The sequence below is a fragment of the Diceros bicornis genome, assembly GCF_020826845.1.
Source record: "Diceros bicornis minor isolate mBicDic1 chromosome 13 unlocalized genomic scaffold, mDicBic1.mat.cur SUPER_13_unloc_1, whole genome shotgun sequence".
Lineage (NCBI taxonomy): Eukaryota > Metazoa > Chordata > Mammalia > Perissodactyla > Rhinocerotidae > Diceros > Diceros bicornis.
This window is the reverse complement of record NW_026690866.1, coordinates 21,822,823-21,839,920: the sequence shown is the minus strand read 5'-3', so window position 1 is coordinate 21,839,920 and position 17,098 is coordinate 21,822,823. Positions and strand designations below refer to the sequence as shown.

The window sequence follows — 17,098 nt, the reverse complement described above, 5'->3', positions numbered from 1 at the left end:
AGCCCACCTGCCCCTGGGATGTGACCAGATAGAACCTGTTGAGGGAGGAGAGGCCTGACTTCTTGGAGTTACCTCCCCGGCTGGTGGCAGAGCAGTTGACACTGATGGATGTGGTGAGCAGCGGGGCTCTCAGGGCAGGTGGGTTCGGCCTTCGCTGTGCCATGAGCTGCCCCACACTTGACATTTCCTGATCCAGAATCCCATGATCTCGGTCCAGTTTCCCTGCTTACCCTCATGTGACCTGAACAGACTTCTTAACTCCCAAGCTTTTGCTGTCCTCATGTGGACAGTAGAGATGGACACTGAGAGCAGCTGCCATGCAGAGTGGCTGTGCAGCTGGACGAGGTGAAACAGAGAGGACGTTGGGCAGAGTCTGCGCTTTGGTGGGGGAGGGGAGCACACTGAAGTGCTGTATCGTCCTGGGTAGTTCACTCATTTGCCCAGGAGGCCTCAACAGCCTCAGCACTAATTAGGCACCTCATGTGTACATGACTACAAGGCAGAAAAACAAAGCCTGTGGTTGTTGCTGCCTTGGAGAAATGTGTACCTGAAAGAGAAGAAAGACCCTAGGATGGTCAGTATGGGTGGGAGATGCCCCTAGAGACGGTCAAGCAGGAGCCGAGTTCTGATGCTTGTTGGAAGTGAGACTGGGCAGCGAGCAAATGCCACTTCCCTGCACCACATTATCGTGTCCTGGGTCATCCTGTGCTGGGTGCCCTCAGGGGACACAGGTAACACGCAGGGACTCCCACAAGCCTCAGGCCGCATTATCAGCTTCCTGAGCTCCAGCTCTGACCTCTGACCCGGCCTGGGACTGTGGGAGCTGGACACTGAGCTGGGTTGTGGCAGGGCTGGGTGACACTCCCTGTCCTGCCCAGGATCTCTTCAAGAAAGTGATGTCCCACGACTTCCTGGGCTCCATCTGGTGCCAGTGTGACAACAGGGGTAATGAGCACCTGGCACCCACCATCCTTGCCAACATGACCCACTTTAACAGAATGGTCGAATGTGTCATCACCACCTGCATTGGGGACCCGAGCATGACGGTCCAGGACAGGGCCAGGGTGGTGGAGCTCTGAACCCAGATGGCCAGGGTAAGATGTGGGAGGCCCTGAGAGCCCATCTCTGGAGTCAGGGGAACTGCCCCTTCTCCTTTCTCAGCTCTCATGTTTGAAGTCTGTGGTCTGAGCCTTTGCACAATACTTAGGCCCCTCCTGCCAGTGCTTCGATGACCTGACTCCTGGTCCCAGTGGTGGGAATCTCACCCCTTCCTGGGCTCCTTCCTTGGCTTGAACCAAAATCCTCCTCTTGGAAGTATTCCTCATCAGGTTCCAGCTGTGCCTTTCCCTGGTTCCCTGAGCCGCTGTCTCATCCAGGACAGGAGATGTCAATGAGGCGACAGAAACCAGAGGAAGCAGTGCTCCAGCTCCCCCTCACAGCTCATTCTCTTCCCTTCCCCAGGAATGCCAAGGCTTGAGGAAACTTTCCTCACTCCATGTGATCCTCTGGGCTCTGCAGGGCCCCTCCATTCAGCCTTTAAAAGAGACATGGAGATGGGTGTCCAGGTGGGTAGGCCTCTCTCCATGCTAGGACCACCTGGGTGGACCAGACGCCACACAGGGCTGGCATTGCTCTTCAGTCAGTTGGGACCTCCTGGAAGACAGCAAACCCTGGCGATAGGGTCTAACCTGGTTGGAAGGCTTGGAGTCTTTCTGAAAACTTAGGCCAGTGGTTCTGCTTCAGGAATCAGTTTCCCTAAGTGACAGATCCTGGCTTGAGCCAAATTGAAGATTTTCAAGTGTTTTCAGCAACAAAATTCTCTGTCCACATGAAATTAAGACTGTTTAAAACACATCTGCTGAGAAGATAAGAGAATGGAGGCCCCAGGTGACAATAGGAGAGCCCCTTCCCCAGTGCCAGACACCTCAGGGCTCAGAGGACACAGTCAAAACGCTCATCCAGGCTGTCTGGATCTTCTGGGTTTTCAAACAAAAGGGATTTTCCCTCAAACAACTCCATAGTGTTTCTTTCCTTTTTTCCCTCCTCAGGAAGAACTGGACAAAACTTAAACGGTTGATGAAAACAAGCCAGCGGGAGAGCAGGAAGTGGCTCAAGGAGGTGAGTGGAGGCTGGAGATCTGGAAGGAGGGGAGGTGAGGTGGGGAGGGACTAGCCAGGATGTGCTTTGGGAAGTTTTTCACTTAAAGTTCAATGAGAAATAACGGTCTGTCTTGTCCAGCTTGACAGGAAGCGGGGGTTGTGAGCTGCAGGGGCTGGTGGGGACTGTTTGGGGCAGGAGGTGTTGGGAACGGGATACAGTGGTGTCGCCTGGACTTTTCCAGGAGGTGAAGAGCTGGCAGAATGAACAGGTCTCTGGCTTCCATGTGGACCTATCAGCTGGCCCTCTTCCTCCAGGCTGGTGGGTGGATGGAGTGGGTGGGGGTTCCTTTCTTCCTAAAGCAGCCCAGCCTGTCCTCAGGAAGCCAGGCCCCTGCTGCTCCTTCTGTCTTCACTGCACCTTGCAGGGGAGGGCACTCTGCCTGCTCCAGGGATGGGCACTGTGAGGTCACACAGGCCTTGTGAACACAGGGGCTGCCAAGCCTTGGGCCAAATGGTGGATCTGGGACAGAACTGTGTGCTCTCTGGGAGTGTGCGATCTAACCCTATAGTGGTCACTGCTGACAAATCAGTGAGTCTCGCCCGGTGCCTTGTTGACAAAGATACACCCCAGATGGCAATGAGAATTATCGGGGAACCTACAGATACTTAATGGACCTTCCTGACAGGACATTAGACGTCTCCAAGTAAAAAAGGATTCAAATGTCACCATTACACAGCGCCATGGTCACCCCCTACACTGTCACTCAGATGTGGCACAAGGGGGTCCCCTTCCTGAGTGAATAAAGGAGGAGTTCTGTGCAGGGTTTATCCTGAGGGGATCCTAGGGAGCTGAGGCTTTGGCATGGCCTCAAGTGCAGCCTGGTGTCAGAGAATCCCAGGGGGCTGGAAAACACAGAATCCACTTGGATAGGACCCCGAGACACCTTGTGCCTCCCAATCCATGGCTCAGGCTGACTGAGGGCCTCAACACACCCCGAGAGTCCAGAGCACAGGACCTTGGTCAGAGGTGTGTCTGGAGGAGGAGTGAAGACCGAGGGCCAGGCCCTTTGGCTGAGAGGGGGGGTGGTCTCCTCTGTGCGCCCCTGAGCAAGTCACTGCACCTCTGTGGGCCTCGGTCTCCTCATCTGGGATATGGAGGGAGATGATCTGTGGTGCAGGCCTCACAGTGGTGATGAGGTACAAGGGAGAGAGCAATTTGCAGGAGCTTTGTGCTCCTCGTCCTCGAGGGGGGAGTGGAGAGTACTGGTGACAGTCAGATGACACTGAGTCCTCAGGCGACCCTGGGAGGCATGGGAATCCTCCTCACATTTTCCTGATGAGGAGAGAGGCTTAGGGGCCTGGGCAGGCCTGAGGGCACAGAGGAGGGAGTGTTGGAGATGGGAGTGATCTAGAATCAGAGCACTCTGGAATGGGAACAGCCATAGACACCAGATGTCCTGGGTCTAGGATCAGGCGCCTGGGAGACACGGGGAAGGGAGCATGGTCTCCCTGAGCCTGTCCTTGACCCTGCAGGAGGTGACCTCTGTGTGGGCCACCCTAGAGATGGATCCCCAGGGAGCCCAGGAGAGGCCGCAACAGCAGGTGAGGGGGCCTGAGGGGGAGGGTGTCAGAGGAGGGGGTCTCTCTCCTCATGGCTTGAGGCCTCCCTAAGAGAGGGCTCCCTCCTCCTCCAGCCAAGATCCTGGAGCCCCAGAGCCTCAAATGCCTGCCCTGGAAGTGACCAGGATGAGGCCTGAGAGGGCTGGGCCCAAGATGAATTAGAGTGGAGAGGGGCAGGGAGCACATACCCTAGGATTTGCCAAGAGCAGCCCGTAGGAGGTGACTGGGGAAGTTGTGTGCTCCTGGAGGGGCAACTGAGGGGAGGCTGCTGAGGATCCTAGGCTGCTCTCTGTGGGAGACTGTGTTGGGCAGGAGGCTGGGGTGAAGGGATTTGGGGGAGGGTCCATGGGGGCACCTGAGAGGTGGGACTCATCTCACCACTCCCACCCTGATTTCACAGGGTGTCATCCCCTTCCTGGGCACGTTCCTCTATCACCTGAAGCTGCTGGACATTGGGATGGAGGATGATCTGGAAGTGAGTGAGCCTGGAGGTGGGGCCAGGGAACAGGATCCTGAGGTTTGGGAGGCGAGAGCCCTGCACTGGGCCCTGAGCTCTCAGTACCTGGCAAACCTTCTCTCATGAGAGCCCCATGGCCACCCCTGGGAGCTGGGGAGTCAGGCCCATCTTAGCAATGCATGAATAGACGCTCTGCGTAAGCCCCCCACTAGGCTCCTTGGGCTGGTGAAGCTCAGAGCTGCCTGCCTGCAGAGCTGCAGGAGGCTGTGTCTGAGCTGCACTCAGCCTCCCCCTCAGACCCTGCCCCTGGGGGAGTGTCATCAGCCCCTGCAAGTGAGGAAGCACTTCTATGGTCCAGCTGTCCCTTCCTCCCTGAAGCCTCAGTCTTCCCATCTGTCATCAGAGAGGGTGCGCTACATAAGGTCTCTGGCCTCAGCTCCCCTGTCCCTCCTGCTCTGGAGCCCAGAGCCTGGCCCAGTGTCAAGTTCTCTTTGTGGAAGGTCTGCCCTCTGTTGGGCCCTGACATTCCTGCAGCCTGAGAAGGGGTGGGATGGGGGTTAGTTATGGGCTTAGGGCGCTGTTTCTGATGGACATTGGCTGTCTCCCTTCCAGGGAAAACAGTCCAACTTCCAGAAATGGTGTGAGGTGAGCAGCTGTGGGAGGGTGGGGAAGTGGAAATCACAGACCTCCCCTAGCAAGACATTCTCTGGCCTCATCCCTTGGGTCAGATCCACAAAGCTGGGAATCCCATCACGTTGGTGGGTGCGGGGGGGCCTGGCATCAAGGACACCTTCCTGGATGAGGAACTAATTCAAGCTAACTGTGAGGACAGGCAAGTCCTGAATGGAGTGGGAAGGAAGGAAGGTTCCCGAGTGAGCACAGACCCCAGACCAGATCCTCACTCCGCACAAATCCCTAGCAGGGTTCCCCACCCAAGCCCTGTCTGCATCCTGTCCTTCCTCTCAGAAATTCAAAGTCATCAGGAGGATCCAGCTGCTCCAGCAGGCTGCAAATGCGTATGACCTGGAGCCCGAAGAGCGATTTGGGGCCTGGTTCCAGGCCCTGGAGCCCATCAGTGTCCATGAGAGGTGAGGGGGACAGGAGTTGGGTGAGGGCAGGGCAGACTCTCTGTGATGGCCAGCTCCACAGCCTGTGGCCTGGTTCGCTAATCAGCCTCAGAACTCGTAGCGTGGTGACCCATGGGTCACTGGGACTCAGCTGCTGGCAGGCTCTGGGAGGGGCACCAGAGGTGTGGCTCCTAGTAGCTCACAGGTCCACTCTGTCCTGTAGCTACTGGGTCTCCCGGTAGCTCACAGGTCCACTCTGTCCTGTAGCTACTGGGTCTCCTGGCAGCTGGAGCCCGCACACCAGATGGCGAGCAAAATGCGGCTCTTCAAGAGAAAGAGGAACCGGACATCCTCCAGTTTAGGGCCGAGTGAGTGTTGGGACCAGCAGCAACTCAATCCAGGGGCTCAGTACAGCTTCAGGCTAAGCATGGGCCTGGATCCCAGCTCCACTGCTGACCAGGCCTGGGACTGGCCGCTCCCCTCTCCTCTCTGGGATTCAGTTGCATCCTCTGAAATGGCTGATGCTCAATGATGCCTCCTGCATCAGGTACAAACAGGGTGCTGTTGATGGACTCAGCACACAGCACAGGGTTTGGATCAGAGTGCAGCGGGGCAGGGAGGTGTGCCATGAATCTCAGGGAGGTACCCCAAAATAGTCTGTTTCTTCTCTTCAGCTGCCACGCATTTGGCGATGAGCCGTCACACTCTGGAGACCACAAGTGGAGCTCCTCCTGACCAGCAGGGACACTGGCGCCCTCGGGGTGTACCGGGGCATCTCTTCCCACCCTGAGTGAATGAGGACATCCTAAGATTTTCCCTTGTTTCCCCTAAAGCGCGAGAGTGAGGCGCCACCCCCCCCAACTCCCTGACATCTGCACCACAGCGACTGTTAACCGATTGGGGAGGAGTGATATTATTTCTTTACTAGTAAATGGTAGATTTGACATTTACGTTATATCCTGTTTCTGTCACAGCCTGGGTGTTGTGGTGTGGTTCTTTCACTTCTTATGCTCATGTAAATGAGACACAGAATCTCACTTTCCTCCTTGAATTAAGAACTTGTGTATGGTCACAGCTTATTGCATGTGGCAGAAGGGAGGAGGGCCAGCCTCCTCCCTGGCTACTGAATGAAACCCTCAAGCCCCCCTTCCACAGAGGACAGGTGCATTTCTGTGTGGTTCACCTGGGCCAGGAGCAGAGACAACCCCTCAGATCTCCCTGGATGTAGAGGTTGGAGGGACTTTCCCAGGCAGAGCAATAACCACTCAAATGTGGGTGTCTTTCAAATAGCACCTACCAGGACCATGTCCTTCCCCAGGTCAGTGGCTGTCTTTCTACAGCTTTCCAGGGAGAAGGAATGTTTTTTGCTTCTCTTGTTGAGGTTTCTTTGATCAGATACTGGAACTTGCCATTTTCTAACCAGTCTCTGGAATTGCATCAACACTAAATGAGAAAAAAAATGTAAAAAGATAAAAGTTTGCATGTGTAAAGGACAAGGACAGAGGAAGACCATGTGCAGACGGACTAAGGGCCCACAGGACATCCCCATCAGGCCGCCTCTAGGGCTCCCTGTTCACTCTTCGCCTAGATTGGAATCCTCCTGGGATCATGGCCCATGCCCTTGGAAGTCCTTTTCCCGCTTGTTTCATATCCAGAGCGAAAGATTCATGATGCATCTTTTAAAACTACAACAGGACTTTGTTCCATAAACCTAACTGCTCCCAGTGAACTAGCATTTCCAACATCCCTGCACTTCCTTGTATGATTCTTTTTGGGTAGAAATTCCCTAGATGGCCCCCAGCCTCTCTGTCAGGTACATCATGGCCATTCCTCCCCGGCTGGGCCTGATGGATCAGGGGTAAGCTCTGGTTTACCAGGACAAGAGACCTTAATCCTGTCCACTGAATGACCCACACCATCCCTTGCTGCCCTGGGTGACATCTGGGCGCATGTGGTTCTGAGGTCCCTGGTCTCAGACAATCACTAGTTTACACAATCGTGTTGTTACTGACTTCTCCCAAAGGGGCAGCTGGGCTTGAGGTCGTAGAGCACGTAACCCCTGGGATGGCTGTGTTCTTTTCCCCAGTCTGTGCTGTGGTTATATGTATTTGTGTTACAGGGATGTGAAACTTTCTTGTTGGGAGTTTTGAAAGATGAGGCAGGAGAGGGGCAGGTATAGAAGTTGGTCCAGCAGGGGAATGCCACCAATCTTTGACACAACAGACACAACCTTAGAAATTAAAATGCTGAGATGCTCCCCAGGTGGGTGGTTAACAGACACTGCTCAGAGCTCATGCCGAGAACCCACTCAACGACCTGGAGCTAAAGGGTTAGCATCCGGCATTTTGAACATCACGCCCTGGAAACACCCTGTAAGACAAGGGCCATTGTCTTGAATTCCTTGGTACTTCTTCCCCCTCCTTTCTGAAGGCTGCAAGTGTCACCCAGGGAGGCCTTTTCAGCCAGAAGCAGAGTAGAAATCCTGGTTCCCACAGCCCAGGTCCTTCTTTTCAGGTCACTGCCATCCAGGAAAGAAAGAATTCACACATCGGTGTAGACAACACAAACACACACACTCATATCCCACCCAAATCCCAAGATGCATGAACTACTAAGAGATTAAAAGTGACTTCAGAAACAGATCAACCAATTACAAAAGAAAAGTTTCATTAAGATCCTGACTCAAATAAAATGTAAAACCAGGAAATAACCTTGACAAAACTGGGAGACTTTGGATACTGACTAGAGAGTTGATTATACGAATGACATTTTTAATTTTGTGTGTGATAACGTTATTGTGTTTGTGTTCCAAAAATCCCTCATCTGATAGAGAAACTGAAATATTTACAGTTGAAATGATGTGCTCTCAGCCATCTCCTCTGATTAATTCTTGGGGTCTTGGTGTGAGGATAATGAAAGCCAGATTGTATATGAGTTGACAATCTTTGAAGCAAGTAATAGGTACACAGAGATTGATTTTTCTCTAATCTGAGTTTTAGAGATTTTTGAAAACCTTCAGAACACAATTTTGATAAAAACAGTATACTTGGTGTTCACATTACAATGTTACAAATTAAAACATCACAAATATAAAGGAATGCTTCTCCTTCCTGACCTAAGGAAGCTCTCTCTCAGTCTGGCGTCTGTGAATGACCTGATGATGACACCAAATATTCACTTATCACATGTTTGTTGAGTAATTCCTATGTGCTCTGTGCTGTGTGCAAGGCAAACACATTTCCACGACTCTGGATCTAGTGTGGGAAGGGAGACAATGAGCCTGCTGCCAAGGTTCTCTAAGTGGAAAATAATGTCCCTGGGGGTATGCTCATTCTTGGGATTCCAAAATCAAAGCTACACAAGTTTGCCAGGTAACAGATAAGAGTTACTTAATTCACGATATAGAAATCACATATGTCTGAATTACCATGTGACAATGAAGAGAAAGATTGATGGATTTTATGTTATAATTAGATGCGAAATCATCGTGCTGGCCCCTGGCTGAGTGGTTAAGCTTGGCATGTTCTGCTTTGGTGGCCCAGGTTCAGTTACTAGGCATGGACTAACAATACTCATTAGCAACCATGCCGTGATGGTGACCCACACAAAAAGTAGAGGAAGAATGGCAACAAATGTTAGCTCATGGTGAATCTTTTTCTGCAAAAAAAAAAAATAATTAGATACAAAATCATAATAAAAATTTATGGAATCTGATTTAATATACATTCAAAGACAAATCTCATTCTAGTAGGTCTCATCACTTCATTGAGTGCAAGTTCTAGAAAAAACATACGTAAGTTCAAAACACTAATTCTTCAGCTTCAATTGTCCTATCAATTTTCATATAGAAAGGAGAAAAATCATGGTAAATAAAAATTGAGTTTTACCATGAAAGGTCAAGATCATGATAGACGTTACAAAGAGATGCTGTGAGAGTCAAGCCTGTCTCATGGGGAATTTCTCAACGGCACCACGCTCCTTTTCTTCAGCACCGATGTTGCTTTCCTCACTGTGTTTTCAGGATGCCTTTCCTGGCTCCTTGCTCTCTCTGCCTCCCCGGCAATCTCGTCTGTGCTCCAAACCACAGTCAGTCTCTCCCATGCTATTCTTCTCTTTCTGTGTCTGTGTCCTGATATCTCTAGAAGTTGCCCATTGTCTGCAGAGGGGCTGTGAGCGACCCAGACCCATTCCTCGACTCATCTCTGACCAATATTGACAGTGGCCCGGGTGAGCTCAGGGCTGGTGTGCAGATGCCTCGGCCCAGGCATGGTCCAGGGATTCACATGGACCAGCCTGTGTGACTCTTTCGAAGGTATTTGCGACTCCAAAGAACTTAAGAGTTCTCTTTCACTGCTGCAGGCCTGGAGTCCCTGCAGTCTACTGTATCCACAGTCTTGCTGCGGTTTCTCCAAGGTCTCCTCCTACTGACTGCCCCTGACCTCACCGCCAGGATGGGAAGTTATTCCAGTAACTGGCCTCTGGAAGATGCAGCTGCTTAGGCTTCAGGGTGCATAGATCTTCAGTTTTCTGAATGGGTTTAGTTTCATGGTCATACTGTTTCCACTATGACGTCAGGGAATATTTTTGGAGCTTTCTCTTTCAAAACAAAATAAAATGTGAAATTTCAACAAAATGGAGGATGAAGACTACCATCCATGGAGAATCTTCTCAGCTCACGTGGATATTCCGCCCTCCTTCTCTCCCTGGAGACATGTGTCGCAAATCACACAGTGCATCACAATCATTGGAGGGTTTTTAAAACTCAGATTACTGGATCTCAACTCAAGTAGGTCTGGGGAAGGAATGGAGAATTTTCATTTCTAAGAGGTGATGTTGAGGTGCTGGTACAGGGACCACACGTGGAGAACAGGATTCAGTGAAATCATCAAGCTGACGTGAGACAAGGAAAGAAAGCTCAAGGTCATTATCCAGTGTCAAATCCAAACCAACTTCCCTCCATCATCTTGCTTCAGGACGTTCCTCTCCTCCTCTCTCTGTCATGGTCAAATACACACAGGCTGGTGCCTCACAGCCCACTGTTATTGGGACACAGAGTTCCAAGGACTTCAGAACTCCTTTCAGGGCCTCACCTCTAATGAAATTATTCTCTACTCCACCCTTAGTCATTCACTTCCACATCCGATCCTATCTTCACCCATAATTCTCCTGCTCACCAATCAGTAATTCACAAACACCATATTCTCACCACAAATTTGCACATTTCCAGGTTTTACACAAAGAAATCCATTCTAAATATCCATTCTTCAATAAACTAGATTAGTCCAGTAGGAATATCTTCACAACGCTTTCCTTCTTTTCTTCTCCTAATCCTTTCTAGTAATCTCAGATTCACAGTCATCATTTCAATCATCCACTGACCATACTCCCAGATTCTTTATTGCCATCATATCCACCCTGCACACGTCAGATGATTTCAAATACCTGCCATGCCATGTTGACACTTACACTGAACAGAGAATGCGCCAGGAGCCTGTGGATCCCAACAGAGAATCAACAGCAACCAATGGACCTATATGCATTCCTCTAATGCTTTCTGAATGCTCTGCTCATTTCTTTCCATTTCTTGAGTTCCATAAATCTCTATATTCCGACCTCCTCCATATTTCACAGATAAATTGTTAACCCCCAGACAAGAACTATTTCAATCTCTAGTCATCATATCTACAAATATTCCTCATAAGGAATTTATTTATCATAACTTTTCTGTTGTTATATCCAAAGAAATTGATTTTTTGGCTGAAACCACTCTGATTTTAATCTTATCCTTCCATTTCAATGACATTATGCCCTCAATATTTGTTTTGATTTCCATAACTTCCCTACTGGAATCATCCCTCAAGTTTCAAATATGCACAAATCTCTACCATCTACAAACCAATCTCTCAGCCAGCATTCCTAATAGTCCTCACCCTCCACGCCCCTCCTCTCTTCCTCCTGCCAGTGATCCATTTTGAAAAGGTCACCTGTATCCCAATGCCTCTGTTTCCACAGTGCCCACCCAATCCCATCCCCATTCTGTGGATGCTTCTCTTGCTAACCTCAAGAGCCATATATCTTACTAATTCACTGGGGACTTGTCATGATTTTTCTGACATGCTCTGCAGCAGCACGTGACATTGCGGACTCCAATTTCCTTTTAAAAGACCATTTGTCCTTGGGATCCACCACCCTACACTGTCCTGCTCTTGCCTGTCTAAACTTCCTGAGCAACTTCCAGGCTTCTCTTTATGACCACCCCACAATGACTGATGCTTCCCAGAAGTCAGCCTTGCTCTGACACTTGTTCCCCATCTGCACCCTCCTTCTGGGGCAACCCCATCCATTTCCTTGGCTTCAAATACCACTAATGAGACAAACATGTCCAAAGAATCAGCAGAGACCTAACTCTGAACCCCAGACCCATTTATCTACCTGCACATTCACCATATCAGTGATGACTCAACTCACAATGACCAGGTCCCAAGTTGAACAAGTCACTTACCCAAATAATTGGCTTCTCTCTCAGTGTCTCCAAACTCACTTATTTGTGGTAATAACCTGTCTAGCCCTGGATGTCACCCTGGACACCCTATCACCCCACACTCACATATCAATGAACCATCCATCCACCCTTCTGAATCTACCTACAGGCTATCCACTTCTGATTTATTTCTACTCACCTTTCAGACCTCATACAAAATATCACTTCCAGACAGTGAACACTCCTGCTCCAGTAACCTGAATTTCAAAACTCCATTTTTCCTCTTTGTTGATTTTTTTCTATTTTAGTTATATGTGCATTATTATCTATTTCTTTCAAGATTTAGTTCTTTCTCACTAAATTAGTTATTTCATGAAGACAAGACTAATGTAGATTTTCCAAATTTTCCCAAAATAGTGTTCACATATGGCTTTGCACACAAAAAGGGCTCACATATATTATGTGTACAATATATAAATTATATTCATATACATATAAAATTCAAACACTAAAATTTTGCTTCATGAAATATTTTAAATCCATCCACTTAACTACTCTTTTTTTTTTCCCCGAGGAAGATCAGCCCTGAGCTAACATCCATGCTAATCCTCCTCTTTTTGCTGAGGAAAACCGACTCTGAGCTAACATCTATTGCCAGACCTCCTCCTCTTTTTCCCCAAAGCCCCAGCAGATAGTTGTATGTCATAGTTGCACATCCTTCTAGTTGCTGTATGTTTGACTCAGCCTCAGCATGGCTGGAGAAGCCCACCTGGGGTTCCGAACCACAGTCGCCAGCAGCAGAGCACACACACTTAACCACTAAGCCACGGGGCCGGCCACTCCACTTAACTACTCTTGTGCAAACATACCACCTTTAGATGGTACACTGCAATAAATTAGCAGGAGTAGCTTAAGATTCCAAATCCTTTCTCCTTCTAATCCAGTCATGAGACTCTAGTCACAATGATCTGTTTAAAATGCGAAAGTGATCAATTCATCTTAACTTTTAAATCCTCCATTTCTGTCTTCAGCACATATTTCTCCTGTTGTCTTATCATAATTATTAATATTACCCTTTTCATTCCCTGATATGTTCCAGTTTGGAGGGAAAACTATTTGATCATTCTATTTTTAGAGCACTTACTACATGCAAAGCTCTGGTGTAAAACCTGTGATCTACAAAATAACTAAACAGACACACTGCCCCTGTTTGCTTTAGTGTTAGTGGGAGGAAATAGATAATAAATGGCAAAGGATGTATAACATGTCATGTAGAAATCACTGCTGTGATGAACAATAAGGCAGAGAGTGAGAGTTTGAGCTTAAGCACATTTTCAAATTTCTTGTGTGTGTGTGTGTATGTGTGTGTGTGTGTGTGTGTGTGTGCACGTGCTCATGACTGCTGCCTTGATCTGATGAGTTGTTTCTTCCTGGGGATTGGGGGAGCCTCCTATGACTCGGGAAATTTCCTCCATATGCACTTAATATGAACTTTGTTATCCATGTGTATTAGTCAGGATTCTCTAGAGAATGAGAACCATAGAATATATATAAACATGTACAAGTGGAGATTTATTGTAAGAATTGGCTCACAAGGATATGGAGATTGAGAAGTCCCACAATATGCCATCTGCAAGCTGGAGAACCAGAAAAACCAATGATATAATTCAGTCAAATTCTAAAGGCCTGAGAACCAGGACCTCAGATGTCCAAGTGCAGGAAAAGATGGACATCCCAGGTCAGGAAGAGACAATGGATTCAGCCTTTCCTTGCTTTTTGTTCTACTGAGCCCTCAACAGATTAGATGATGCCCACCCACACTAGTGAGAGTGGGTTTGTTTATGTAGACCATGGAATCAAATGATGTCTTCCAGAAATATTCTCACAGATACACCCAGCAATAAGGCTTCACAGTCTATCTGGGAACCCCTGAGTCTAGTCAAGTTGACAGCTAAAATTAACCATCACATCATGGCTCTATCCAAACAAGACCAACAGAGATATGACAACGTGTCCTATGCCATTTAAACTTTCCAGAACACATGTTAAAGTAAGTAAATACAAACATTTAAACCGGATTTTATAACATTTTTCTTTAACCCAAGAAATCTAAATATTATCATTTCAAAATGTAGTCCACATCACTACAAAGAACAAGATACTCAGGTTTTCCGACCCTCTGTCTTGCTGGTGAATTTTAATGAATACTGGTCCCTCATATACCTTAATATGATCCAATATATAATTTTCTCCCATCTATTTGAGCTTTATTGCATCAAAAGGAAATCATTTTCTCATTGTCAAACTGCTCTGCTGTCTCTTTTTTTATAAATTAAAGCGATATATTGTGTTTATGTTAGAACAGAAATTAAGAATTTAAGTAATTAAGAAGGAACTGATTCTAGCAAAAGGCTGGTTTACTAAAATGGAAGACAGTTCAAGAGCAAATCTCCCAAGAAAACCATAGGGCCAATGACATTGGAAATTCAGGGTAGAATTAGAAGACACATAGGGTGTGATTAAAATGAGAGTGGAGAGAATGTAGGGAGGAATTGATATCAGAAGTGAAAATACACAAGCATGTTCCAAGTTGATGAAAGACATCAATCCACAGATTCAATTAATTCAACATTCCCGAAGCAGAGTGACTACACAGGAAATATTAATGAACTAATCTATGGTCTAAAAACCAAAGTTAATGTAAAGGATTTTAGGGACAAGAGAGGCCAAATAAGCAAGAAAAAGGCCAATTGGTGATTTCTAACTATAAAGAAAATAAGATAGACATCAACAGAGCAGCATTTTTAAAAATGCTAAAAGAAATCTCATGTCAAACCAGAATTCTACACCCAGCAGCAATAGTGCCCCAAATAAAGATGTCCTAGAAAAACTTAAAGTGAAACTTTTCACTGTTAGCAGCCTTGAATTAGACAAAATACTGCAGTGAGTTATCACATCCAAAGGACAATTAACCCAGCTTGAAAACCAGGAAAACAGGAAGGACTGAAGAGGAAAGGAAAGGATAATTTATAAATAAATATAAATGAATTTTATTTTGTGAATTTATTCTAGAAATTTCTCATGGAGATTAAAATATACGTCGAATAAAATGTATGAAAACAGTAATACAAATGTCAGGAATGTTAAAAATAGAATTGAAAGTGTTGAGGGTATTAACATTTGGGGGAGATGGTAAAAGTAATTATTCATATTAGACTGTATTAAGCATTCAGGATTTAACCATTAGTGCAATTAAAGATTTCTATATGATTCCAATTAATAAGTTTATAGAGGAAATAATGGAGTAATAAGAGTTAAATCAACATCAGTGAAGTAAAGAGAGTAAAGGAACATTAATTATTCAGGTCAAATGTTAGGGAAAGTGTAAGATGGTTGAAATAATTACAAGTTTACTGGTAATTACACGAGATGTAAATGCACTAAATACCAATTTCTTGTTAATGGCTGTGTGATATATTCTAGAGACTTGTTAATAAATATTTTGGACATACTTTTATTGACAAAGGTTTACACAGTCTCTATTTTTTCCTATTAAAACATAAGTGAGATGGACATTTTTGTACATATGAACTTCCATTCCTATTTTTACAAAGGTATCAGTAGTGGAAGAAAAAGGAAACATTAAAATGTTGATAGAAACTGCAAATACCACCTCCCGACACTATTGTATTAAATGTTTTCATACCAACAGTAGCTGACAGTGTCAATAACCCAACATTTTTTTTTAAGTATAAAGCTTTAGGAATCTCTCAAATCCCATTGATAAGAGACAGGATGTCTCCACTGAATTATCCACTGATTGGATTATCCATTCCCTTCCTCAATAAAAGGGGAATCAGAGGCAGAAGTCCTTGCATTTTCCAGCATTCCACAGGCTGTCTGCACATCAGGAGTGGTGTCAGCAGGACAACTCTGAAGCCATGGAGGAACATACATCGGCCTGTTTTGCAAGCCAACCTATTCTGGTAAGCGTGGAAGCCCTACAGACAGCAAGAGTGCCCTTTTGTACACTTTGTCCTTCTGTGAACCCTCTTTAAGTGAGCAGGCAGTAGCTCTTAAAACAAGAAGATACCTTATTGAAAGTTGTTTCCTAGGTGTTAATGTTTGTTAAGTAATGATCAAGGTGTTGTACTTTTCTGTATAGGGAGCTTTCTTGGGATAATAGGCCAGACATTTGTTTTGTTTTGTTTTTAACAAAAAACATCACTGGGAAGTGCAAGTAGTATTCAACTCTGCACTGTTGACATTGTTCCCATCTCTGGAAAATCTTTTACCCACAATGTGATTGGTCTTTTAAAAAAATATTCAGTTCTGTGCTCAAATATCACCTCATCAGTTAGTCTTTCCCTGATCTCTGCATCATCTAATTATAGGTGGGCCGGCCCCCATGGCGTAGCAGTTAAGTGCTCATGCTCTGCTGCCGGCGGCCCAGGTTCAGATCCTGGGCACGCACCAACGCACCACTTGTCAGACCATGCTATGGCAGCATCTCATATGAAGTTGAGGAAGATGGGCACAGATGATAGCACAGGGCAAGTCTTCCTCAACAAAACAAAAAAGAGGAGGATTGGCATGGGTGTTAGCTCAGGGCTAATCTTCCTCACAAGATAAATAAATAAATGAAATAATTGTAGGTAACTTCTTTCCCCTTTATCCCTCCTTACTCTTCTTCCTCCATCCCTCCCTCTGTCTCTCTATCTCTGCGTAGCCCTTACTGTTTATTACAGGATCTAATTATACCTAACACTATATTAGACATTCATCAGTCTCTTTATTAACTCATTCCTCTCACCAAGATTAAAATAAACAGGGGCAGTGACTTTTTAAGATAATTCTGGATCATGGGTTTTACTACATAACTTGGCTTATAATAGCTGTTCTATATATGGGAGGATCAAATAATTTTCCCTCCAAACTGGGATATGTTGGAGAGTGAAATGGATGGTATAAATGATTATGGCAAGACAACAAGGATGAAATCAGATGTATGACTTCACTTTTAAAAAGGATCTGAACATAAACGAGAGATTGTAAAGGAATGGTGCACTGATTAGGTTTACATTTTAAATAGATTATTGTGGCTAGAGTCTTAAAATGAATTACAGAGAGAAAGGATTTGCAATCTTAGTGATAATTTATTGCAGTATACCACAAAAGAGATTCTATCCTTGTATAACTGTAGTTGAGTGAATTTCTTTGAAAGCTTTAGAAAGTATTTTTTGGAGTTTGAATAATTTCTTTAGATAAATATGTTCAGCACCTTCTAAGGGAAAAGCAGTGAGTGAATACGGCAGTGTAAAACATTACAGTCCACATCAGTCTTCACTTCTTGGAGTATCCAATTTAGTGAGAA

At 46.3% G+C, this 17,098-nt stretch overlaps 1 protein-coding gene and 1 long non-coding RNA gene across 2 annotated transcripts in view; both read left to right on the top strand.

The window, feature by feature from the left end:
* Window positions 1–17,098, top strand: part of LOC131401763 (uncharacterized) — a 79,340-nt gene that overhangs the window by 21,597 nt on the left and 40,645 nt on the right. The window lies entirely within an intron of this gene.
* On the top strand, window positions 3,621–5,326 carry LOC131401762 (ral guanine nucleotide dissociation stimulator-like). Its single transcript, XM_058536932.1, has 4 exons — window positions 3,621–3,701; window positions 4,120–4,194; window positions 4,789–4,821; window positions 5,143–5,326. The coding sequence occupies exons 1-4, from the start codon at window positions 3,663–3,665 to the stop codon at window positions 5,266–5,268; spliced, it is 273 nt and encodes a 90-aa protein (XP_058392915.1). The 5' UTR covers window positions 3,621–3,662; the 3' UTR covers window positions 5,269–5,326.

Bases quoted from the DNA above. Each gene is read 5' to 3' on its own strand.
- LOC131401762 (XM_058536932.1), top strand. From the start codon at position 3,663: ATGGATCCCCAGGGAGCCCAGGAGAGGCCGCAACAGCAG. The intron at 3,702-4,119 runs GTGAGGGGGCCT...CTGATTTCACAG, and splicing joins AGGAGAGGCCGCAACAGCAG to GGTGTCATCCCCTTCCTGGG. The intron at 4,195-4,788 runs GTGAGTGAGCCT...TCTCCCTTCCAG, and splicing joins GGATGGAGGATGATCTGGAA to GGAAAACAGTCCAACTTCCA.